This window comes from Antechinus flavipes, chromosome 5 (genome assembly GCF_016432865.1).
Source record: "Antechinus flavipes isolate AdamAnt ecotype Samford, QLD, Australia chromosome 5, AdamAnt_v2, whole genome shotgun sequence".
Taxonomy (NCBI): domain Eukaryota; kingdom Metazoa; phylum Chordata; class Mammalia; order Dasyuromorphia; family Dasyuridae; genus Antechinus; species Antechinus flavipes.
Window position 1 is genome coordinate 53182181 of NC_067402.1, and position 27315 is coordinate 53209495.

The following is a 27315-nucleotide window of genomic DNA, read 5'->3' on the forward strand; positions in this document are numbered from 1 at the left end:
GCGCGAGACGGCCCCGCTTCTGCTTCGCGGCCGCGTGCGCGCCCCGGGACTGCAGCTGCCGTGCAGATTTTGCTGCTGACGGTCGGTATTTTCGGGGACGGTTTTCCAAAGTAAGGAGAAGGCCATTTTAATGAACTCTAAGCTGATGTTTTTGCTCCCGGGAAAACCAAGGGGGAAGCGGGAGCCAAGTCAGGATCGGAAAAGCTCTCTTCCAGCTCAGCCGCCACCGCTGTCTGCGGGAGGCGAGGGCGGGGGAGGGGCGTATTTACACATTCCAATGGTAACGGGGATGTTGAGCTTTCTTTTAAAAAACGAGCGAGGCCGCGGGCAGTGTCTGAGGCCGCCGGCTTCCAGGGCTGCTGGGCTAGTGCTGAGCTGCCCGGCCGCCCCTAAGTTTCTAACATTGAAGAGAAAGGAACACGCAAACCAGGTCCCTTCTGGAGTAAAACCCCTGCGGAGTGAATTTCTTGAACAAAGGGTGTTTGGGGCGACCGGGAGGTCTCTGACAGGGTCTTTGGGGCTTTCTCCACCCAATATGGCCCATGAGGGTGAGTGGAAGTCACACCTTAAGTGGATGGAGATGGAAATGGTCCAGGGACCACCGGGGACAAAATCAGTTGTCATTCCCACCCCCACCCCCAAAAGGAGAGAGGGCTGATAGATAAACTACATACAACTGTGTGTGTGAGTATATGTGTGCATTTATTTGATCATGTCAGTCCTGTCCAACCTTTGTGACCCCATTTGAGGTTTACTGGACAAAGACACTGGAGTGGCTTTCCATTTCCTTCTCCAGCTCATTTAACAAATAAGGAAACTGAGGCAAACAGAGTTAAGTGACTTGGCCAGGTTCGCACTATCAGTCTAAGTGTCTCAGGCCAGATTTTATCTCACAAAGATGAGTCTGACTACTCCAGTGTTCTAGCCCCTGCAAAACCTAAGCGCCCCTCTATATACATACACACTGTGACCCTGTCTAAGAAAAAAATGTTTGGGGAAATGAATCCGTTTTAGATCCCTTTGCCTGTGCAGTGCATTTGTTGATGCATCATGAACAAGGTGTGATGGGATTGAGCATCCACTGGACAACTGATGCCTTTACCAGGAAAGCTTCCACACAATCTCAATTTTATTGGATATACAGGTGTTAGTTACCATGCCATTCCACAAGTTAGGTACATTAACCAATGATGACCAGCAGGGAAGGAGTGAAGTGAGTCAGGAAGAGCAGAACATTCACGGAGGGCGAGGGGACCCTCAGGGAGGTCCTAGGACATCCTCACCGACGCGATACACATCAGTCACAACACAGCACCCCCACATGGAAGCAGTGAGCCGCAGCGGGATAAATAAGCAGCTATCATCGAGTGCACGGAATGTGCTGTCCCAAGCAGAGAGGACACGGAAAAACTAAACAAAACACGCAAAAAGGCCGCTGGAAATCGGCTTCGGACAACGCGGAGCTGTGGGCCACTAAGGAGTCACGGTGGCAGATGGACCAACATGGAATGGAGGGAAATTTACCTCTTTGGGTCTAAAATTAAGAGTTTACAAGCAAGTTCTTTGGATAGCAGGGGCAGATGCCAAATAAGGGACAGTCTTGGGGTGTGCTGCCGTGGAATAATGTTTCCCCATCCCAGCCCTCCTCAATTTGGGCTTATGCTGATTTGGGGATCTTCAGCTACCATCTTATCATTTGGTAACCAAGTGTACACGTGGTGACTGTAATAACAGTAACAGTCATTACTTAAATAATAAGTGATTCTGAAAATTACAAAAAGCCAGTGCAAATCCATTGTGGAACCAAGTCCCAGCCACTTTTACCCTAAAACTCCAAAAAGAAATTTTAAGTTAAAATAGCCACTGCAACCAAATAGGAAAAACTGCAGCCAGCTTTAAAATATTCCAATGTGGTAGTGTTATTTTAAAATAAACTTACATATGCCATTTTCCAAGTTCTTTAGATAATGATTTACTCTAGTGTGTTCTCTTGCTTCAATTATCCCAATTTTAGTGAAGAAAAATTGATGTTCTAGATGGCTAGTAAACATCTTTTGGGAAATGCTTGAGTAAATATACCTTCTTGGGAAAAGAAGGTCTAAATATCTAGGATCTACTCAATCTTCCATCAGCAAAGTAGTCCACCCCATAGAAATACCAGCAGCCGATTTCGAAAAGCACCAACAAAATCAACCAAAAGCAAAATGAAACAAAGCTGGGCTCTTATAAATGAACAGTCTCAGGCACCTCAAAGAGGCAATTAAAGAAAATGAGTTTGATGCAATATGAAGTCATTTTCCTTTTTTTTTTTTTTTTTTTTTTTTTTTTTGTAAAAGCTCATTACTTAAGTGAACTTTATTGGATCACCTCACACAGCTAATGGAGGCTTCTCTTTTGTGCTATAAACGAAAACCCATTTATGTGTCAAAAATACATTAAAATGAAAATAATCAAAAGAGAACCACACAGGCTGTGAACCATGTGAATATGACCAAGCTGAGATTGTGCTTAATCAAAATGAGTCCATCAGAGCTTTTGGAAAAAGGAACTTTTAGTAAGACATAATGGACTGGTTGAGGCTAAAATTTAAAGGTGATATAGATAAATTCAGCATGCTGACTCAGTCCTTTCTTTCCTTAACTACTTCCATTTAAGTAGACAAGGAGATAAGCTAGAGATTGGGGACGTAGATTTGTTTGCTTAATATTTTTAGATATGCTTACAACTTACATAAATAAGTATAATTAGAAAGCAGAACATGAGGTCAGCATTCAAACCAAAAGGCATTTAATGGCCCAACACAAACATAAGCCTTTTTCTCTGTGGCTTTTAAGTTAGTCTCATTTCTGATATAACCACCCATCTTTTCCATAAGGATGTAAACTTTTGCTATCCAAAAGAGATGGTCTCATTTTAATAAAACATTCAAACACGAACAATTCAACTCAGTGACACAGTTAACTCTTCAGGAAAGGAACTACTTCGTGTATTTTGAAGAATGTCCAAATCCTTTGTGTAGCTAATCAAATACAAACGATATCTTGATGTAATGCGGCTTAGTATTCACAAAAACAACATCAAGTCAAACCATGAGTGTTGACACAGAGAAAATCCTCCCATGGAAGTCACCACCTGAAATGGAAGGGAAAAAAAAGTTACTCATACTTCTGAACTTAAAATAGCCAATTTTGCTCTGGCGCCCCTTTCACAATTCCTGGTTTTTGTTTGCACACTTTTAGAAAATGGAATTTATTTAACATCTTGCTCCTGAACTCTTTGTGATATACAACGAGCCTCTTGGCTGGCCATGGCACAGGACCATGTTATAAAATGAGAATTCTAGAATTGGAGAGTTGCCCTCAAGGCTCAAATTGTCCTTTTTGTAACTTCTAACCACTTTCCCTAATTCTGCTCTGCATAATTCCCAAATCTCTGCATAAAGAGAACAAATTTTATCTCTTTTCCACACAACAGGCCTTAAATATAGGAGAACAAAGAACTGGTCCCTCCTGAGTCTTCTCAAGGTTTAACATTTCCACTTCCTTTAAGCAATCTCCAAATATCACAGACTTAAAACCTTCCACCATCTCACTTCCCTTTCTCTGAACACTGTCCAGCTTACCATTTTCCTTCAATTGTGGTGCTCAGAACAGAACACAAGACTCCACCCAATGTCTGATAATGTGAGGTTCTGATAGAGTCCTAATAGGAAACACTTCTCATGAATAAACAAGTTTTCTTTGGTGGAGTCCATGTCCAGCTGGCAATATGTGAGGTCCATGACATACAGTGGCTCCAGGGCTGAGAGGATGAGAAGCTTTTAGAGGATGGGTTTATGTAAGTTAGAGGTGACAATAAAGAAATTTTATGTAGAATATATAAAAATAAATAAAATATTATTCATTATTTACATATGTGCATATATATGTATATATAAAAGAATAAAATATTTCCCTACAACACCAAAAAATTGCCATTCATGACTTTGCTATTCTCAGCAATAGAATGACCAAGACTACTCTGAAAGACTTACGATGAAAAATACTAACCAGAGAAAGAACTGATTGTTTATTTTTCTTGAGGGTTTTTTTTGGGGGGGAGGGGGGAGAATCTTTTGCAACATGACTTTTATGGAAATGTTTTATATAATGTCCTATGCACCTTTTCCATGGAGGATGGGATGGGAAAGAAGGAAGAGAATCTGGAATTCAAGTTTTAAAAAATAAATGTAAAACAATTGTTTTATATGTTACTGGGGAAAATTTTTTAAAATTAAATAAATTGAAAATTGCCATTCATTTACTATTTTAAAGATATTAACATTGGGGCAGTTAGGTGGGCAGTGGATAGAGTACCAATCCTGAAATCAGGAAGACCTGAGTTCAAATCTGGTCTCAGACACTTAAGACTACCTAGCTATGTGACCATGAGCAAGTCACTTAATCCCAATTGCCTCAGGAAAAAAAAGATACTTTTGTGAAAATGCTGAAAAATAAATGTTACTAATACTGTTTTTGAATGTTTTAAAATTCTTCTTCAGAAAACAGGTAAATTCATAAATTAATTTTAGATGCTAAAGTTTTGGTTCTTTTAAAAATCAAACTGAATGTAAAATTGATATATTTAATTAATAAATTAAAATTAATTAAAAGAAAAAAGTATCTCCAAAATAAAAAGAAAAGAAATTGTGACAAGTATGTGATGTAAATTTACTTAAAATTTAGATTTTAGATTAATGATAATATTCAAAAGTCAAGTCAAGGGATCAAAGGAGGAAATAGAATGATTAATAATCACATGAAAATCCATTCTAATTTTTTAAGTAATTGGAAAAACGCAAATCAAAATTTTCATGAGGTATTTTCTGCACCAAAGAGATTAACTAAAACAGCTAAAAATAAAATAATACAAAATAATATAATACATAAAAATAAATTCAATAATGATGGCTCTGAGAAGAATCCATACATATGGTTAATGAAGTTTTAAATCACTAAAAGCTTTTGGAAATACAATCTGGAAATATACAATGTCACAAAACTAACCATGCTGTTAAGTTTAGCTATTACATGTCTGAGATTATATCCCAAGAATATTATTAAAAGAAAAAAAGGACACGTATACAAAAACATAGCAAAAGAATGGGAACAATCTATATGTCCAATAATTGGGGAATAGAAAAAAAAAGTGAAAGAATGTACATTTAGCAGAATGCTATTCTCTATAAAAATGTTTCAAGACTACAAAGAATTGTGTAATGCTTCATATAAAATATCGTTATTGTTGTTTGTCTTTGTTCTAGAAGATGACCATGACATCAGGAGGTGGTGCCATGACATGCAAGTGAATTGGATTTAAGTGAGGGAGGGCCGGGCAAGGCCATTTGCCTCACTCCAGAGCCATCTGAGTCCAATAGGCAAAATACAGATCAAGGCAATTGGAGATGGCCCTGCAAAGTAATGCAAAATGAGGAAGAAAAAGAATACACATTCATCACAACTGTGTTTTAAAAATACCAAACACAAAACTTTTAAGCAGAGAGAAAAGCTATGCTATTGTTCTAATTTTGTTTACAATGTTGTTTTAACCAAAATGTAATTTAAATTTATTCTGTGCAGATTTACTTTTTTAAGATTATTTGTATTTATTGAGAATCTATTTTAGTTTATAATAAAAGAAAAATTAAATTAAAAAATTATTCAATGGGACACTAAATGCATTGTTGGTAGAGTTGTGAAGTGATCCAACATTCTTGAGAGCAATTTGGAACTACGCCCAAAGAACTTTAAAACCATGATCTCGTGATCCAATAAATTACACTGCTAGTTCTATTTCCCAAAGACATCCAAAAAAGGAAAAATGACCCATTTGTACAAAAATATTTATAGAAGCTCTTTTTCTGATGGTAAAGGCCTTTAGAAACAGAGGGGATGCTCAACAATTGGGAAATGGCTGAACAAGCTGCGGTATATGATTGTAAGGAAATATTATTGTGCTATAAGAAATGACAATCAGGATGATTTCAGAAAACCAAATATCTCCAAAATAAAAATAAACTGATGTACAGTGAAGTGAACAGAACCAGGAGAACGTTGTACATGGCAACAGCAATAATTTTTGATGAAAAATTGTGAATGACTTAGCTATTCTTAGCAATAGAATGATCCAAGTTAATCCCAAAGGGCTTTCTACCTCTAGAGAACAAACTGATATTGTTTGAGAACAGTCTGAAGCATGCAATTTTTTACTTCCATTTTTTATTTGAGTCTTCTTGTACAAAATGTTTTAAATAAATGTACATGTATAAGCTATATTTGATTGCTTAACATCAGGGAGGGGAGGAGGGAAATAAAGAAGGGAGGGGTAGAATTTGGAACTCAAAACTTTAAATAAAAATATTTAAAAGTTGTAAAAAATTGCCCCATGTTAATTCAAATCCATCATTTGGGGTTCCTTACCAAAAACTTTGCACTTACCCTATAGTATTAGTAGTAGTAATAATTAGTAAATTACTAGTGATTAGTAAAATGGTCAAAAACATATTGGACATGGTGAGGAGGTTTTTTTTGTGTGTGTGTGTGTAGATATTATCCTAAAAGATCGTGTATGTTAACATTAAAGAAATACTCATTTTCTTTATTTCACAATATTTATGTTTAAATAAGTAAAACAAAATGGGTTGAGTAAATATACTACTACTCAGAATATAATAATGATCAGAGTCTGAAAAAGAAATTTCCCTCAGTGGCTACTTTCGGCTATTGGTGCAATTGTTACTGTACTTCTATCAGATATAAAGCATTATACTAAATATTGAACAATGTTGAATCAGGAAAATTTAGAATAAATTTATTTGAGTACATATGGCTGTTGAGGTAGGGTAGGTAAGCAGTCAGTAGACAGGCACTCATTAAGTGTCAAGCACTGCACTAAATCTAGGACCAGAAACGTATGCCTTGCCTTAGAAAACTGAACCTGTACCCCTGGGGAGATAATACACAGGTCTGGAAAGACAGTGCTCTAGAGGTTCAGTTTGACCAAGGGGATACAGAAGGAGTACGTGGTCCATCTCTTCTCAGTCCACTGGTAGCATTCTGAAGGGTCCTTTCTTCAAACTGCTGTAGCCTGCTCTTGAAATACTATTTTAAGAAAAGAATTCCTCTCACTTCAGAGAAAGACTGTGGAAGCCATACTCACTCCAAAAGGAGAGTATCCAAAAAACATTAGGCAAGGTGCTTAGAGCCATATCCTCTCTGCTGATGTTTTTTTTCATTAAAGGCAATATGTATAAAGGCAATATGAACAACATTTGAAAATTTCATTTTACTTAGGTAGTGATATCCAACTGGATGGTAGGAAATGATATTAAGAGAAAGATCTGGTTCAGATCACCAGCTTAATCTATTACCTTGGTACTACTGATATTGATTGACATCAATAGATATAAATATCTAAATATTTATATGTATATATTAATATATATCTAAATTTTATATTTATATCTACAAATATATAAACATTTATATATAAATATCTACAAATATCAAAATACTTATATTTATATAAATATAATTTAAATATTGAGATATATAAATAATCTAAATATTTATGTATGTATATATCTAAATAGATATATACTATATATCTAAATATTTACATATAAAATCAATTTTTGTATATATATATATATATATATATATATATATATATATATATATATATCAGTAGTACCAAGGTAATAGATTAAGCTGGTGATCTGAACCAGATCTTTCTCTTAATATCATTTCCTACCATCCAGTTGGATATCACTACCTAAGTAAAATGAAATTTTCAAATGTTGTTCATATTTGTGTCCCAAAATAAAATCCTCATCTGTTTCCCAAAACCTATTCTCCATCTAATCTTCCATCATTTAACTGATCCAACTTGGGTAATTTATTTGATGACCTCATTATTCTTCCATCATATTCTTCCAGTCCGTTTGTCCTTTTGTTTTTGAAGAGGACCAATGACATCATGGGGTGAAGAACTGGGTTTAAATGAGTCAGAGAGGCGCAACATCATCAACCTCCCTCTTCCAACTCCAGGGGCAGACCAAAGTCAGGATGACTGGCAATGGCCCCTAACCATGGCATCTTCAGTGTCTGGCCCAGCTCCAAGGGCTCCTGGTGCCTGCTTTATCTGTCTTTATTGCCACTGCATCCCCCTCTCATCATTGGTCACCCTTAGCCCAGGTTAGCCCACTGGCTGAGATGGGCCACAGCTACTTGGAGCCACAAGCCAGAATGGGGAGATGGATGCTGTTCCTGAGCTTTTACCAGATGTAAAACATTATACTAGATGTAGAATAAACTTATCATTAGGAAAATTGGGGATAAATTCATTTGAGTATATATGGGTATTGAGGTAGGGTAGGTAAGCAGTCAGTAGGCTCATTAAGTATCCATGTGCACACCTGCTCCATCTTGCATTATTTATTTATACATTCATTTGTTTATTTTTATTTTTTTGTTTTTATTTTTTTCATCTCGTATTATTTAGCAAATCTAGCTAAGGAACATTAAGAGTTCCCTCATTTTCAGCTTGGTCACCAATCTCATAGTCATTTTTGGTTCCCTCCCTCCTCGCTAACCCTCCACACGTAACCTGACCATTCTACCTCGGCGATGTTTCTCACATGGCAGCCACCTTAATACGGGTGCTCATTACTTCTCCCTCAGGATATTGTCATACCTAACTCATTGATTTTCCTTTTTCTAACCTCTCTCCTCCACAGCCCAATAAATCTTCCTAATGATCCACGTGGATGACTTTACTCTCCTGCTCAAAAAACCTTCACCGATTCCCCTACCAGGCTGGAGGCTAAAAAAATGAACCACTTAAAAGGGCAATTAATTAAGGCTCTCCATCTCCGGATTCCTTAATTTTTTAACCACATCCCATACTTTTCTTTCAAGTACAGGACATTTCAGTTGTACTAGCAGTTGATACCTCCCTATGTCTGCCCTGGGAAGCTTCTGTTCTTCTTCCAAGAGCCAGCTGAGATGCTCTCCACTCCATGACACCTCCTTGGATGCTTCTAGCTTCCTCCTGAAATCTCCACCTTATTCTATCCTCTGATTAATTGTTCCCATATCCTTCAGGGTCGATCCACTGCTCTGGAGAATGGATAACCCTGCTGAAGCACTGCTAGTCTTTGTATCCTGTGGGCAGCATCTCAGGACTGGGAATCTGGCTTGAATTAATCGGATTGCTTAGTCCAGGCTAAGGCTCGATGCGTTTCTATTTCCCAGGGAAAACAAAGGCTGCCTAAAAGCCAGATTTACCTACTGATCACAAGAATAAGAGAGACTTCTTACATTAACACTGACATCAGAGATACCCAGAATGGCTGCAAAGTGGGGGTCTGAAGTCAGTACTTCCTCATTGATAATTCAAATCCCAGGAAGTTTTTCAGACCTTAGTTAAGATTACTTATTCATCTAACTATTATTTAACAGCAAGGAAGTTTGATTCCAGTTGTGATGAAAATGGTGAGCATCTAAGAGTATTTTTGAGAATTAATTCTTTTTAGAAAATTAACACACAATTTTTTATTGCCCAATCTCTTTGGTTTATTAAAATCTGAAAGAATTAGTATACCACAAAATTACTACACCAGAGAAAATTATTTTCCTGCTCATTTTTTTGGCATGATATACTTGCACATACTTAAATCTCTGACCCCCTAGGGTACTGATAGTACTAGGTCCAAATGATGGAAGATGCCCAAAGAGATTATAAACATTGGACACTGGTCCTGGTTCAATTATATCTGTTCCAAATGCTTTCCCAGAAAATGTCACATGGGTAGAATAAATCACTGATTCATAATGTGAAAAAAATTAGAGAATTCACTTATCAAAACACTTTGATCAAAACTCTTTTACAAAGGCCAATTTTTTTTCTTTTCTGGCTTAGCTTTGGGCTACATTGTTAATTTGTCAATTTTAGTCCCATAGTCTGCCTCCAGATTCTCCAGGATTGTAATTTTCAGTTAAAAGACTAATACAGCCTTTCTAAAAAGAATTTTTCTGTGGTTATAATCTCTTGAAATCCCCATTTATCTAGTGAATGCATGTGTGTGTGTGTGTGTGTGTGTGTGTGTGTGTATAAAACTGGTACTTTTCCTCTTCCCCTCCATGAGATCAAAAACTATCTTCTTTCTACATGAAAGTTTTTCTAATCCTTCCAAATGCTAGTCTTCTCTCCCTAACCTATCTTGTTTCTATCTTATAATTAATTGTGTGTATATTGATTTTGTATAGACATATATTTGTACTCATATGAGTAGGATAACCTGATATCCTATCTCTGGCACATACTGGCTATAGAACCCAGACTAAGTGATTGAGCCATTCAGTAACTGTAAATTATGGATTTTAAAAATGTAGTCTAACATCTCAGTCAATGGGTTTCTGATTAACAGCAATAACCACAAAAGTAGTAACTTTTGATAAAGGACTGCTCTGATGCTTCCTGGTGGTGGGGAGGTGACCCTGCATTCTAAAGGGTCATACAAATGAAACACAAGCTTTTGAAGTGAGAATTATTTTTACTGAGGCTTGGCAATGGATTGTGTATAGGTCATCCAAGGAGAGACTCATTAAGAAATAGCGAGTCACACTTCTCAGTTCATTGCCAATTGGTGATAATCAAATTTCGGAGACCACCTTCAATTTATCTGGAGATTACTTCCTATCCCTACCTTTAGGCTGTAGAATTAATACATTTACTAGATTCCTTTAGAATTCAGTTTGCTTAGTAATGGCGTCATGTTACTTTCAATAAACTTTGCCTCTTGACTAGGATAATTAAAAAAAAAAGAAAGAAAAGAAAAAAAAACTTAATCACAAAGTGATGAGGTTTTGCAGGCCATAAAAATTCATGGAACTATCGACCCAGGTATGGGAAGAATATTCACACCAATGAAATCAAGGATATTTACAAGCATTAATAAGCTTTTAAAATTTGTATAGGCTTTAAAATTCACTTTTTGATCAAACAGCTTGTTTTGTTCTCAAAATTTCTTATGGGCTATTTAGAACATGGAAGAGCAGATATGGAGGCTCTGGCCACACTATTAAGTTCAGAGATCCATTTGAGTATTTGAGGGATGTTTCTATAAGGAAGATAGGACAAGTGTTATTATAACTCTATTTCACAGATGAAGAAATGGGAGATAGAGAGGTCACTCTGTAGACAACTTTTATCAAAAATTTCCTAGACGATGAGCACAAATTTAAAATATTCAAAATGAAGCAAAACAAGCATATATCCAAAAGGACAATTTGCAATTTAAAAGATAATTTTTTTTTTCTCTTTTTAAGCATTCCACTTAAGTGGGCGAAATTTCCTTAGTGCGGAAAGAGTGGATCTCACGAGTACAGAGAATGCTCTCACTTAAATATTGACTTGGGTTCGAGCTCTTCCTATCCCAAAGGGGTAGTTGGGTGAGACAGTGGATAAACCTACCTGGCTCAAGCTGCCTCGCATTTACTAAACTGTAGCTTGAGGACGCCTTTCCCATGAAGCTGGAGAATTTCTCTGTACTCTATGGGCATTGCGTGGAAGCCGGGCTTGGGCAACTCATTGTCGTAGTAGTGATGGTTGATGGGCATGTCGTTGGTGGTCTTAGAGAAAGGCCAAAATCCGTACAGCTTCACGTTCTCACACAGCTCGATGGCCGCACTCGTGATCATTAAGCCCGAGGACAGGCGGAAGGCGTGCACACCTTTAGTTCTCCAGAACTGGGCGAGGCTTTTCAGGTACTTGGGGTGAAAAAATATCGCCTTCTGTTTGGCTTTGAATCCATGCAGGGTGTGGTACACATCCAGAGAGATGTCAGTGTTCCTTCTGAAGGAAAAAGCCGGCAGGATGAGGAACGCCTCTCCGTAGGTGGCAATGCTGTTCACAAACGCCGATTTATTCCCATTTAACTCACCATACCTGAGCAAAGTGAAACAAAGCGTGATTGTTAAGACTGGCTATTTAAGTCACACTTTAGACTTTTTTTTTCATCAACTTAGACACTGAACATTTATATTAATGAATAAGAAATGAGGCATATAATAGATTTAAAGAAAATTAATTAGAATCAATTGCCTGCTCACTGTCAAAAGCAAGGATATCATCCGTCCACGCCAGAATTCTTAGGCTTTTCACTCTATTTCCTCAGCTGACTTCTAAGTAATTCTAGGAAAAGCACTTTCTACCTCTTCCCCACTCCCAACTCTCTTACTGTTTCCTACCTGAACGTGGATGAGCCGGACCTGTAATTTCAAAGTACAAGGCACTCCTTGTTAGGTCAGCACCTGGAGAGAGTAGAGGGCCTAGAACCTGGAAGATCCGGGTTCGAATATAGCCTCGACACTTCTTAGTTGTGTGACTCTAGGCAAGTCACTCTAACATCTCAGATTCTTGCTTGTTTCAGAACTCAAGATCCCAGAGAACAAATAGCATAACGTTATTTGTTCCTTTCAGTTCTTGTTCAAACTTAATTAATAAAGGGGATTAAATGAAAAGAAGGACCTCCCAGAAGTCATTGGGTATTACAAGGCTGTAACATTAAAAACCATGAATGATTAAAAAGGGAAGATGGACAGGTAGTGATCCAAGAAGCCTTTTGGTTATACAGATGGAATGGTCAACTACTGAGAGTGAGAAAAAAACAACAGAAAAGTTGTATGTTCCACTGATATCCTTGTCATATCAAGAAAAGGTGAGGTAGGTCCCCATCACATTAGGTGGGTATCCTGTGGCCAAGATTCACACACACAATGTGGAGCCACATCTTTGAAAATAATGTCAACATTCAATTATAGATCCAACAGAGTATTAAATATGGAGAGATAATAGAGAGTAAAAGTTTATTTTACAAAGCTTTCTCTCTACTTTGTATTTTAGTCGATCAATCAACGCTATTTTCCTCATATTTTAGTCAATCAATCAACAACATTTTCTAGCAGTTAAACTCTATAGGAAATCATGGAAATTGTTTCAAAGTATAAACAAATTCAAGAGAAAGCTGGGATTTGTTTTGCCCAGTTCTCCCAAGGCTCATTCTCTGGCTATAAGGTGTTACTATGTTTAGCTTGTGACAGCATCAGTGTGCAACACAGTCTCCTGATGGTCTAAAATCAGAGTTAATGCCATCTCTAAAGGCACCTAATTGATGAGCAAAGAACGGAATTGCCCAGCCACTGGGAGAATTAGCTTGAGTAAGAGGCTCGCGTAATTTTTGATGAATAGCTCACCCTATTTTAGACCCACAATGGTCATTGAAAATAATGGTTCATATGAAGTGTCTGTGTTTTAATTTAAACAGATTTTCTTATTTTTCCAGGTAAAAAAGTAAGGAGCTAATGGGAAAAAATAACAAAATCAGAGGGAAAAGAAGGGAAGAAAAAAGCTTAAAAACATGAACAAAAATTTTAGTAATATAACAATAATAGCATTATTATTATATAATATGTTGTACATTAATATTATTTATAATAATAATATAACATAATAGTATCTAAATATTGTGTCTCAGAACTAAATGAGGCTTTTAAATGAAATTTTGTGAATGGGAGGAGCATTAAAAGGATTTGTCATTTTGGTCAGCCTGTGGATTTCCCATTTATGCCTTTTTTTTTTTCTTTTTTGCTGAGGCAGTTGGAGTTAAGTGACTTGCCCAAGGTCACACAGCCAGGAAGGGTTAAGTGTCTGAGGCCAGATTTGAACTCAGGTCCTCATGACTTCAGGGCTGGTGCTCTATTCATTGTACCAATTAGTTGCCCCTCTATTTTTGTCTTAATGGATCTGTCATGGGGTTGAGACAAGATCTGAGAGAAATAAGGTTAAATGACTTGCTCAAAATTGTATAATTCACAATAGAAATCAGAGGTAGGATATGATCCATGTTCTTCCAACACCAAACCCAGAACTGTATCAGACTGCCTCTAGAGAAAGCGTTTACAAGATAAAAAGTAGTTTAACCTATATTGGATTACTTGCTGTCTAGGGGAGGAGGGGAAGGGGAAAGAAGGGAGAAAAATTGGAACATGAGGTTTTGCAAGGGTGAATATTGAAAAGCATCTTTGTATGTAGTTTGAAAATAAAAAGCTATTATTAAATTTTTTAAAAAGGAAAAGTAGTGCTAAAAGTACATAAAATTCATGACACTAGTATTATACCACCATTATTAAATGAATGAATTAATTTTCATTTGCATAAGCAACCTTTAATCATAAGGTCACATATTTGAGAGTTGGAAGAGGTCTCTTACATTCATTGCCTAGTCCAACTCTGTAATTTTATGGATGAGAAAACTAAGGCCCTGAAAAAGTCAGTGATTTGCCAAATATCACACAAAAAGGATGTGGAAAAAATGACTTTTGAACTCAGGTCCTTTGACTCTCAAATCATCTCTCTCCTTCTTACTCCCCCTAGGCTATAAATATAAAAATGCTTCTAGAACTTTTAAGAAAAAAGTGAATCACATCAAAAAGTCTTAGTTGTTTTTGTCCGTATTCAGAAAGGGCCACTGGGGCATTACCAAAAATTTATGTAAGAGGCCATGAAAAAAATTTTTCTTAAAAAATTACATAACTCTTATGAAGGCTTTGGTGAGAGGGAGAGAAAAGAAATGCTGATAAAAATGATAAAATATTTAAATAGGAAAAAATTGCGTAATTATAATGGTACTTACTTCCGTCCAATGATGCTGGGATTAACAGTAACCAGATTGGTTTTGTTGCCAACGTCTCTGCTAATGTTTCCTGTGATTGGGGGGAGATTACATCTGAAATTTAGGGGGAAAATTATTTTTAAAACATTATAAGATAGGAAATCTATAATAACTTTATTTTTCTCACAAAAGAGTATCTTTCCCTTATGGGGCTCCACCAAACTGTTCTTAAATTAGAAATTCTTTTAAGAGCAATTTTCCATTAGACTATCAAGTGACTTATAAATAGTTATTTTTATTTATAGCAAACATAACGTGTGAAGTAAAAGGAATAAGCAAAATGGAAAGAGATAAGGGTGAAGGGAGAAAAATGGGAATGACTAAAAAAAATGGGGATAACATTCATATGGTGACTATTCCAAACACTGTTTTGGGGAGAATGGATATCCCTGGATGTACGATGACCATTCACAATGTAATCTCACTGCTGGTCATCGCTAAAGCTTTAATTTTCTCCATTTCTGATCAGGGTTAAGCAAGACCTAACCCACGGATGCCAGACTTAATGAGGATAATAAAGTTGACTTTAGTCCCACTTAGAAGTCCTGAATTCAAGAAAGCCACCAGCCTCAGTTTCTCCAGTAACAAGGGTAGAAGTGTACTACTATGTCCTAAGGCTTGAAATACTTTCGTCAGCAATCTTATTTGCTTTCATCAGATTCTTTGTTTTGTTTTTTTCCCTCAAAAAATTAATTCTAAGTCACAATGAACTGGTGCTCTCATTCATATTTCATTGATGTGAATAGATAGGTCCACTCATTGTGTTATTTATAATGAATTGTTCAAGAAGTGGCAGAAAAGAAATGGGCTGATTACAAGTAGAAAATGTGAAAGAAAGAACAGATAGAAAGCCTAAAGATTCTGTTTGTACCTACAGGGTATTAAATAAATCAGAAATGCACTGGATAGATCCTCTCATAAAAAAACAAGGATAAGATTTTCATGAGGAATGGATGAACTGTGGCCTCCATTAACAGAGAGAACATCTACCAGAAACCCACAAAAATTGAAAGAAAAAAATTAAAATTTTTACCTTCCAGTTAATTTTATCTTTTCCACAGTCCAGCTCATGTTTTCAGTTGAGTAAGGGACATTTAATACTGTTTATTGATTTCCAAGTATAACATATCTTGAACTTTTACTTAATGGATACAGAAGGACTTACTAACCTTGGACATTGCTGTTTGAATTTTAAACATCTTTAACCATATTATATTTGAGACTACTATCATCATCCTCCCATATTTATGAAACTCTAGCACAAATGATAGCTAACTTGAATGTAAACTCTTTGAGAGCCAGGACTCTTTCATTTTCTGTTTCTTAGCCTAAGATGAGATACACAGTAGGTGCTTAATAAATGCCCAGTGAATTCTAAGAGGTAAGGATTATTAAAAGCACAAGCCTTTAAGACTTTGCTGCAGGAAGAGTGGACTTCAGGCACACATCTGTTACTCCTCGCTCTTTGTGATTTCAGCAGCTGGCCAGCTCTTGGCAGGTCTGCCTGACAGTGGTACTTCTGGCAACTGTCAAAATGCCACGGCAATAAAATGGGACACCTTAGGGAAAGGGGAGTTTTAGTAATGGATGGCAGGGATGGTAATGGACCTGGCTAGCACATCTCTTGAAGAAAATCTACTACTCACTGCTGGTCCAAATTCTTGTGGAAAGATCAAGACCTGTTTCCAACCTGGTAGAGTGCCAGGATGTTCCAGAAAATCCCTATGCTAGTGATTCATTATGGCACAAAGGTGACCTTGGGTTCCCAGGGGCCATTTATTCAGAATGCAAGCTCTGGCTGGGGAAGTTTTAAGTAGGGATCTAGCAAAAGGAAGCCTGTGTTCTTTAAACCTCATCCAAAAGGAGTGCAGGGAATTTTCTTTCTAGGAGACTTAGCCACTCTGTTATTGTTTGGTCAAAATTACACAGGAAATTGATAAAAACACAAAACACTCAGCTCGGTGTAGACCCTTCCTGCTTTTGTTACAGCAATGGTAAAGTCAATGAAAAGGATAGTAAAAATCACTGAGTTCTTGGACTTTGTACATGCATTAATTTAACTATTGGCAGCCTTCATGTGCAAGTCTGTACAAGAACAAACAGGTTGATACACCACTTGGAGAAACTGGATGATATTCATTTTGGCATTTTTACAATAAACGAAATCAGGAGACACAAATCCATTTCAGCTAGATGAAAGGAAGAGTCATAAGTTCTCTTTGGAGGGGCAAAGAAATGATGAATTCATGGAATTAGTTTCACCTTGGACCCAAAGACACCAAAAAGCAGCAATTTATCAGAGATTTCGTCAAATACACATAATATGTATAAGCAATCTGGCTACCACACACAATCTCAGGATGGTAGCTTATGTTCCAAAAGCTGCTGTAGAGGGTTAAGGAAAGGAAAGCTATTAAAGACTATGATCTAAATGAATGTCACATATACTCTGATACTGAGTGACTTCAAAGCAAAGGTGGGCATCGAGGAGGTGGGCCAAAATATACTAATAGACCAGTTCCAGTGATCTTGTGATGAAGAGAGCCATCTACACAGAGAGAGGGCTGTGGGAACTGAGTGTGGTTCACAACATAGTATTTTCACTCTTGTTGTGGTTGTTTGCTTGCATTTTGTTTTCTTTCTCATTTTTTCCTTTTTGATCTTATTTTCTTGTGCAGCAAAATAATTGTATAAATATGTGTGCATATATTGGATTTAACACATAATTCTACCATGTTTAGCATATATTGGACTACTTGCCATCTAGGGGAGGGGGTGGGGGAAGGAGGAAAATTGGAACACAAGGTTTTGCAAGGGTTAATGTTGAAGAATTATCCATGCATATGTTTTGAAAATTTAAAAAATATACTGATAAATATATTACAGGGTTAAGAGAACCAAGGCTTTCAAACTATTCAGAAGCTTTACTCCCGTAAAACATAAATATTGTAAAAAGAAACAAACAAAATGGTAGACACACAATAAGCAAGAAAAATAAAAATATGGTTGAGTCATTCATTGGTTAGAATGAATATCCAAAGCAACATTAAACTAGAAGAATGAAGAGAAGATGACATTGTGTACAATTACAGTACTGTCTTAAATAAACTGTTAACTCTGAAAAGTGACAGATGAACAATGGACATTGATTATATCACTATTCCTTAAAGACGTTTAAGTGATGCAAAATATTGTACCACAACACAGAGGATAAAAGAATCCAGAAAATATCTTAGCTAGCAAATAGCTGATCTCTTTGAGAAGCAGAGAGACATGGCAGTCAAAGCCCTCACTGGTTCAGAATACAAGCACTTTTGTGGGAGATGGAAAAGGATGAGTACTATTGCTTCAAAAACCATTGGACATTTGTTGAGGAAAAAAGAAGTTTTCAGAGTTTTTGGTCTGAGACTCAGCCAGGCCAAATTAACATAGGAACATTGGTAGATTAATTCCTAAGGAGGCAACAAAGAAAAAGAAATGGAATAGATTTGCTTCCATGACTATTTAGAGAGTGGAACTGAAATACAGTAAGCACTTAATAATAAATATTTGATAAGTTGACTTGGATACCATCATTTCAGTACTATTATATTTAATGAGAAAATATCAATGGCATTTTAAAGAAGATGACTTCAGGAAGAAGATACAGATTAGACCAAGTGCAGTTTTGATCAGTTTTGAAGGAATGTGAGAAAAAAAATTAAGATACATTAATGAAGGGGGCACTCCAAAAGAATAAAAAAGAGTATAAGTGGTATTTTTAGAAAAAAATTATAAAAATATCAGTAATTATTGACACAGCTAACCACTTTTTCGGCTCTCTAAAATATTTTTAAGAATAGTCTATGAATGAATTAAGAAAGTACTAGAAACATATTAAAAGTGGCCTTTTGCAGATGACTTTTACTGTAGGTTACATCTTCATGGTAATATGATTGGCTATGAATTATCGAGGACACAAAATGTGACTATGTTTGCTTTTGAATTCAATAATAATTGACTCAATAAAACAAAGTATGACACAAAACCCTCTTCTCAAAGGATTCATCCATGCATCCATAACATACAAAGCCCCATGACAGATTTAGCCATGTAAATTCTTTGGCCAACAATTTACTGAGCTTTAAGAACAAGTGACAAATAAGGAGTCGCATGTGCTACAAGTTGCTCTTCATTCTTGCACAAATTATGAAGAATCCCTTATTAGTGAATTTAATATTTATAGGTGATATGCTGGCTGCACAATGCCTTATGCACAATAGGCATTTATTTAACAAATGCCTGTTTAATTCAAGTTAATTAAATTCTAGAAAACTGTAAGAAACCTTAAAACTTTCTGAGCTCTATAAAGAGATCAGCTTAGTAACTCACACTAGAAGAACAAAGTGGAATAACAATATGTGTGTGTGTGTGTGTGTAATATGATATATGTATATCCCAGATTGTGACAAAATGTGAATAGGTAGTCCAACTTGGACAGTTACTAGAGATAGACAAGAATGCAGGTATTTAACTGAATGGAAGGCCGAGACAGGACTGGACCACATTTGGAAAACGATGTAAGACTTTCAATGACTGGAATTTATTTCCCAGTGAACACCATAAACACCAATTTTTTCCCAATCATGTAATAAGGCTATGCATAACTGAATACCATTATCTAGGAAGATTCAAAAAGCAGGGGATACTTGGTGAGTATAATTAAACTCTGCATATTACAGATGAAAATTTGCATTTAAGTAATAGTGGAAAGAAGTTTTGTCATGGAATTAGAATGATCTGAATTTATGTCTTGCCCATGACATGCTAACTATATGACCATAGGTATATTTTTTCACCTTTCAATGCCACATGCAATTCTCTGAGACTCCAACTAAAAAAATAAATTGCTCATCTGTTACATTAGGAGTTTCCAAATACCAGAAAATTTCCATATTGATGAAATCATAGATATGAACAAAAAAAGTCAGAAAAGAAACTTATATGCCTGCTTGGAAAAGGAGGCAATTTAGTCATGATGAAAGGGCAAGAGATAACATGGTGCAGTGCCAAGTGCTACAAGGATGTCCCCAAATATCTAAAAAACCATAGAATGGCTTTCAGTATTGGGTAAACCATTTAGGAAGGATATTCAGAAAGACAGACAAAAGTCAAACAGGATTAGCAGGTATGGATGGGGTAAAGCTTCTTAAACTATGAGTTGCAGCCCCATATAGGATCACATACCTGAATGTGAAGATTGCAAATTTGTGATTTATTATCAGCAAATATTTGATTTGTAAATCTATTTTTATGTGCCTACATACTCGGGACTGGGTCAGAATTTCTCAGGTGAAAAGGGGTCACAAGTGGAATAAGTTTAAGAAGCTCTGATCTACATATTAAAGGGATTACAGATCTAATGAATTACTTAAATAATGGTATTCCTGAAGTAAAAGCAAGTAAATTGATAGACAATAGGATAAACTCAATGATTTTGATGGGCAATTAAAGGGGAAAGCTCTACTATAATCTTAGCATCCATCTAACAAGTCCGATTTTCTTATGTTACTGAGGAAACCAAGACCTGGAGAGGCTAATTGATTATCCAAAGATCACTGGACCTAAATAGATTGGTTGGTAGTGCTGAATTGATTCCTAACCACCTGCAATTTGAAATAAAAAGAGGGTAAATAATTTTCAGACTGCTCTATAAATTTATCCTGGGCCAAATTAGATCTTCATATCTCTAATACTTTCAACTGCTGATCTTAAGAGACCTTTCAAAAGAAAAAAAAAAAAAAACTAGCAGAATTTCAGCAGCCTTTATTCTAGTTCTCATTATCACTCCATGGAGCTGTCCAGGGCTCAGAGCCATTGCTAACTTCAAAGAGAGCGGTGTGCTCAGATTGACTTCAGAGGCAGTCTAAGTGGATTAGAGAAACAAGACTCCTTTACCTTTGATTTGTTTTTTAAAAATTGAGAAATGATCATTAACTTTATTCTAAAATGTCTTTATTTCCAAAGTATACTGTAAAATAAAATGAAAATTTTAAAAAGAAGTTTTCCTCAATTATGTCATGAGAATTGTCAAAAAGTCTTCAGTAAGAGTAATTATTTTTCTTTATTATAGGTTTTCTTTCATGTGAAATGTTTTGGGTTAGTAGGGCAAAGCTATGACTGTTCCAGCTGGAGGCTGGAAGAAGAATCCTTGGTTCATTTTAGAGCAGAGCTCTGTTTTTAAAGACTTTCAGTTTTATTGCTGTGTTTTGTTTTCACATTGCATACACTTACAGATTACTCCTGCTTAGTGAGAGGTCTCTTGGAACAAAATAAAACAGTAAAAAAAAAACCTAATAACGTAGTGACCTCAACTAAAAGTTCAGGCAACACAGGGGCAAGTTCAAAGCCCGTTTTTAATGGAGTAACCTGACTAGGAAAGAAGGGCAATGAGGATAAGTTTATTGATGAAGGAGATGCAGAAACTGTCACTAGAAAATACTAGTTGGAGTTCAAGGAATTGAGAGGTTAACAACATATGGCAGCAAGATGTGGAGCTGGCAAGGCCATTCAACGGGAATTAATCATTTGAATAACTGCTGCCTGCAGGTTGTCCTTGTGCCTGGTAACTGCCTGGTGTCTTTTATATTACTGTAAATTCCAAAGAAATGTGGCAGCGGGCCCAGACACCTTCCACCCACCAGGACTGTGCCCTGGTCAGACCACTGTGTCCTGTTTGGCCCATCATATTTCATAAAGAAAATTGACAATCTAGACTGTATCAAGAAGGTGAACAGTATGATGGTAGGAAAGGAGCCTGTGACCCATTGGTATCGACTGCAAAAAATAAGGATGTTTAAGTCTGGAAAAGGTTGAGAGGGGATGTGATAACAGGCTGCAAGTATTTTAAGAGCTATCAAGTGGAAAATACTTGTTTTTCTTAACCTGAGGGGACAGAAACTACAGCTAGGTACAGAAGTTGCAAGGAGACAGGCTGATATAAGGGAAAACTTTTTGACAATTACAGCTATATATAAGGGCTGCTCTGTACAAACTCAATTGATTACTGTTATCCTCCTCAAGTCCAGCCATCTTTTACAAACCTCATTCCTGGATCTTCTCTCTGAACTCCTCCTTGCCTTTCTTTTCTCTTCCCACTTCTTTCCCAAATATCACCTCTTTTGAGCTTTCCTTAATTTGTTGTCTTTCACTCATGGAATATAATAAGCTCTTTGAGGATAGAGATTGTCATGCTTGCTTGCATTTATATTCCCAGAACTTTGAATAGTGCCTGCAGGCACATAATAAGTATTTAATAAGTGTTCTGTCTATCTACCTATCATTTATCCATTTATCCATCCATCCATCTTGTCTGTCTATCTATTTATCTATTCTTTCATCCTATCTATCCATCCTTCCTTCTATCTCTCTATCTATCCATTTGTCCATCCATTTGTCTATCTGCCTATCCATCCATCCTTCTATGTAGTTATCCATTCATCTATCTATCTATCTGTCCATTTGTCCATCTGTTTATCTATTTATCCATCCATCCTTCTATGTAGCTATCCATTCATCTATCTATCTATCTATTTGTCCATTTGTCCTTCTGTTTATCTATTTATCCATCCATCCTTCTATGTAGCTATCCATTCATCTAGCTATCTATCTGTCTGTCTGTCTATCTATCCATCCATCCATCTTTCTATTTATCCATTCATCCATCTATTTATCATCTAATGAGCTGCCTTCAGAAGAAATAGCAGAGAAATGATATAGAGAATGCACAGTTTCACAAACCTAAAAAGTGTTATATCAATGCCAGTTATTACTTAATAAAAATACTAGATTCTTCCTCATTGAAAGTCCTTAAACAGAAGCTGAATGAGCACTTGGAAGACATGTTAAAAAAAAAAAAAAAAAAAGGATTTCTCAGCTACAGAGAGGTTGGACTAGACACCCTAGATCTAACATTTAACATTCTGTGACTTGTATTCCCGTGAGCTGTCCAGTGAAGCAGGGGTGCTGAAAAGGGGAATCTAGGAATAGTCACCAGAGAAAATAAGCCGGACTTCAAATGACAGAAAGAAGAATGCAGTGGAAGAACAAGATGTGCAGTTAGTAGAGGACAGGAAGAAGTAATCACGTTTTGTCTCCATATTCTGTAAATGTTCCCCAAATGTTGTGGATCCAATGATCATGGAGTGAATACCCCTTACTAAGAACTGAGGAGTGAACTCAACTTGAAGAAGTCAGATCAGCAGTCTTTAGACCCAATCTGCTAAAGCTCCCCTTTTTGTCTTGTAATGTGTCTGGGCTCTTGAGAAGATCAAGGGAAACATCCAGGGAACAGCAGACACCCTTTTAATTGCTTCAGATATACCTCTAACAAAGACATGAGAAGAAAGACCCAAAACACTGTCCCTAGGCAGTTGTACCATCCTGGTGTACCTCCATTGGCTTTTGCTGCTAAACCTTTTGTAGCCATAGTTCTAGCTAGTCTCCTTGGTTGCTACTCTTGTGTAGTTACTCTCCCTCATATAGGCTAGATGCAGACATAAGCAGGCTGGGTTCACCTTTGTTGCTAGGCCTCCAGCTATATTTGTCCGCTCCCTCCTCCATCAAGCATTTAGAAATTATAATTACATCATTAATATACTGGCCATTAATCATAAAAAAACTCATTCAGTAATTGTAGGCTGTCAGGTATATCGACAACGCCTTTGGTGCAAGATTTATAAATAAGATTTAAAATCACAGGGGACATGCTTATGGGAAACCATCTAGTTTTCATTTGCTTGAAAGAGGTGTATCAAATTGATAAGCTTACAATAACTCTTATAATACCCTAAAAGTATTCATTTAAAAATGACATGATTGATAAGAAAAATATAGCTTTCTCCTTATTCTAGAAAAAGTTGATAATTTAGTCAAAATAAGGTCTCCCCAGATGGATGAGCTGCCACCTCAACATATGCAGGGAAGTGCAGTATTTTGTAGCATATCCTATCAGAATGATGAGCACATCTTACAGGCTCATTTTGGGTTTTGCAGGAAAATTTTGAGTCTTATGGTTACAGAATCCTCATGTACATTTATCAAGACTGACCTAGTCAGAGAAAGCAAAGGATAATGTCACGTGAGTGCAAAATATCTGGATCTTTTTAGAACTGAAAATTAAAGTATGGTACACACCAAACAAATTTCAGGCTGTATCATATTGATGCTGCCCTGTAGAAAATAAACATTTAAACATACGTGTGTGTATGTACGCACATGGATGTATCTATCGATGGGTGTATGTATACAGATATATATACATACACACACACACATATATGTGCCCATTTTACATATATATATGTGTGTGTCTTATATACATATTTTTTATTCAAAGACTGAGATAAAGAAGCTCTTACCTGAAAACAAAGTCAGATTTATCTATTTCAGCTCCACAGATAGAGTCTCTCAGGATTCCCCCATTTCCAACCACTGCACACTGATTAAAGGGACGCCCCACAAACGGTTGTGACTGTTAAAAGGAAGTTACAAAGAAGAACATTTTTTTCACACATAGACTCACAAATGTCATCAGTTCAGTGCTTGTAGCTTAACTCCATAGGAGGTTAATGGAATATGGTATGCAGAATGAGCTAATGGTTGTGAGAAAATACCAACTAGCTTGGAGAGTTAAGAAGTACCACAGCTTTGGATGAATGGATTTTTCTTGAGAGAAATAAGATTTGGCATTATTTATGACTATGCAAATAGACCAGGAAGGGAGAAAACTTTTTTCCTAAGCTCCAAAAAATGCTAAGAGAGGATAATAAATAAAATATATTAAACAATCTTCTACTTCCAGACAAAAAATTGATTTTCTTATCTAGTAAAAGGTAGGTATAATTCCTGAATGAGGTCTTCAGGCTCAATTACACCATCAGTTATATAAATAAATGCTCATCTTGTAAAAAAAAGTTTCAAGGCTAAAAACAATTACGTGCTGAACTATTTTAAATTAATTTTTCAAGTCCTAATTTTGTTTTTTTTGTATAAACAACTTTCTTTTTTATTCTTTTCTTGGCTCCCCCATCAATTCACCCCAGATTTGCTCCTCCTCTCATCCTGCACCCACACTTAGAAAACAATTCTCTTGGAAAGGAACAGTTCTTCAGTTTCCTTAGAAATAATTTTCCTCTTTGGCAATAAGGAATACCATAGGTCCTCTATTAATGAACCACTCACACTATCTGAAAATGGCTATTTTTATTTATTTGCACATTGAGTGGGAGATAGCTGTTAAGTTCTCTGTTCCTCCTCTCATTTCCTACTTCCCATTTACCAACATGTCATGTGGTCAGGTTTTGGAGCCTTTCCCTAACCCTGAGTTATTTCTGTTTTGGATATTTGCAATATTTTTCTTTTTTCTAAGGAGCAGCAAGTAGGTTCTGAGAAAAATAGAATTTGCTTCAAAGGCTTTGAAGTTGGTAAACTGACTCTTAACTTTCTTGGACTGGCATAAAGTAGCCTCAGACTCGGTTTGCCAAAGATTTGTAGTTTTTGGTACTAGGAAAAAGTGAGATGGATCTCTAGAGTTATGGTGTGTGTGTGTATGCATGTCTCTGCATATTATGTTCATGTTATCCCTTCCAAAAACACATAAGCTCGATCAGGACAGAAATCAATTTTTTATACCTAGGGCAGAGTCGCTGCTAGATAGCTTGTGTGTTTGATTGTGTGTATACTGGCAGTAGAACAGAATGTTTGCTAAAACAAACTTCCTCCCTGTTGAAAAAGATAAGTTTGGATCTAAATCTGAATTTACGGTTTCTTGCAACCTATCGTCTGTGTATGTGTATTGGCAGTAGAACAGAATGTTTGCTAAGACAAACTTCCTCCCTATTGAAAAGATAAGTTTGGGTCTAAATCTGAATTTATAGTTTCTTGTAATCTATTACCTGGGTGTGTGTGTATTGGCAGTAAAACAGGATGCTTTCTAAGACAAACTTCCTCCCTATTGAAAAGATAAGTTTGGGTCTAAATCTGAATTTACATTTTCTTGCAACCTATTATCTGGAAGGACAGCCTGTTAAGAAAGTGATAATTTGATAATCATCCACTGAGAGTGGCCAAGTTTTCCAACTTCACTTTCCAGAATAAAATTACGACAGAGACTAGAAATCTGTAGTTCTCTGGGCAAGGTGTGATTTGCTCCCAGCATAGGAAGTAGGGAGAAGCTCATTTCAGATTTTAAAAGGCCACTTTCAGCATATAAGACAGTGACCCAAAGATCAACGAGTTGTGAGGGAAGTCCCAGCTGATCCATTTTATTCAAGAGTGATGAGGCAGTAAGACTGGAGGTTAGGGGAAACTCAGAATTATTTAAGCTACATAAAAAGTGTTTCCAACCTATCCACAGAACATTAAAAACTGCTTTTAAAAAATGGTCCCTCTCAAATCTAGCAGGCAATACTATTACTCATATAGGATTACTCATTTAGTTTAAGCTCTGACTTAATGTTTTAAAACATTCCATCCTTGTATTATATTGTCCCAAACAACCCATTAACCGACTTCACTTACCACCGGCAGCATTCGAAAAATGCCCTTTTCAATAGGGAAGCTGGCCCTCTCTGCTTCATAACTTATGTTACTCCCAAGTGGAGTGTTATTTTGAGAAATGACAAGGTTGTGTGTAGCATCACAGCAAGAAACAAGTTTTGACCTGCAGAGGATAAAGGAAAAAAAAAACATGAAATAATGGTAGTCCAAAGGGGATAATCATCACGGCGACTTTCAGGAGGGAAAATCGCCTTCCCCCCATTGCCTTTCATCTCCATAGTTCCAATGAGCTCTTGAGGAGGAAACGGTGGACAAAACGGACTAAAGATGGTAACGAGATTAGGGGGTCGGATAGATCCCCTTGTTCCCTGATATACTGAAGCAGGTCCCAGGTAAGTGCTAGCTTGAAGTGGAAGCCACTTTTTCACTGTATTTTCCCTGGTAGCTCCTGTTTTTACATCACCTTCATTTTATTTGTCAAAAAACTTGGGGATGTCTAGCTCGGAGCAGAGAAGACTCTGGGGAGACAAAGCTGTCTTCCAGTATCTGAAGGACTGTCATGTAGAAGGCGAAGAGCCTTCCATTTGACCTCAGAGGACAGAACCAGGAGCAATAGGTTAGAGCTGCACATTTAGACTCCATGTCAGGGAAAAATCACAGCCCCTGCAGTCGTCCAAAAAGAGAATGGCAGCAATTTCTCCCTTTTATGAGTCCTTCATGCCAGGGAAAAAAGGCTGCTTGTCAGGTAGATTATGGTAGGCTTTCATGTATAGGTTGGGGTAGCTAGATAGATAAAAATTATATATAACACGAGGGTTTACAACACTTTATGTTGTTATTTGATCCCCCAAATAGTCCTGGGAGGTGGGTGCTATTATCTCATTTTAGCCTATTTATGTCCCATAAAAGAGCCTATTTTAGAGTTAAGGAAACCAAGCCTGAGTGAGATAAGTGACTCGCCAGTGTCATATAGTGAGTACCTGAGGCAGGATTTGAAGTCAACT

At 36.7% G+C, this 27315-nt stretch overlaps 1 protein-coding gene across 2 annotated transcripts in view; it reads right to left on the reverse strand.

The window, feature by feature from the left end:
* Positions 1 to 1111: 1111 nt before the first annotated feature.
* ST8SIA6 (ST8 alpha-N-acetyl-neuraminide alpha-2,8-sialyltransferase 6) overlaps positions 1112 to 27315 on the reverse strand; it is a 103512-nt gene continuing 77308 nt past the window's right edge. For both annotated transcript variants that reach the window (XM_052000670.1, XM_052000669.1), the window contains exons 5-9: positions 26333 to 26474; positions 24172 to 24284; positions 14735 to 14827; positions 11515 to 11988; positions 1112 to 3132 (exon numbers count right to left, since the gene is read on the reverse strand). In XM_052000670.1, the coding sequence (XP_051856630.1) occupies positions 11520 to 11988; positions 14735 to 14827; positions 24172 to 24284; positions 26333 to 26474 (817 nt within the window). In that variant the 3' untranslated portion in view covers positions 1112 to 3132; positions 11515 to 11519. The remainder of the gene's footprint in view (positions 3133 to 11514; positions 11989 to 14734; positions 14828 to 24171; positions 24285 to 26332; positions 26475 to 27315) is intronic.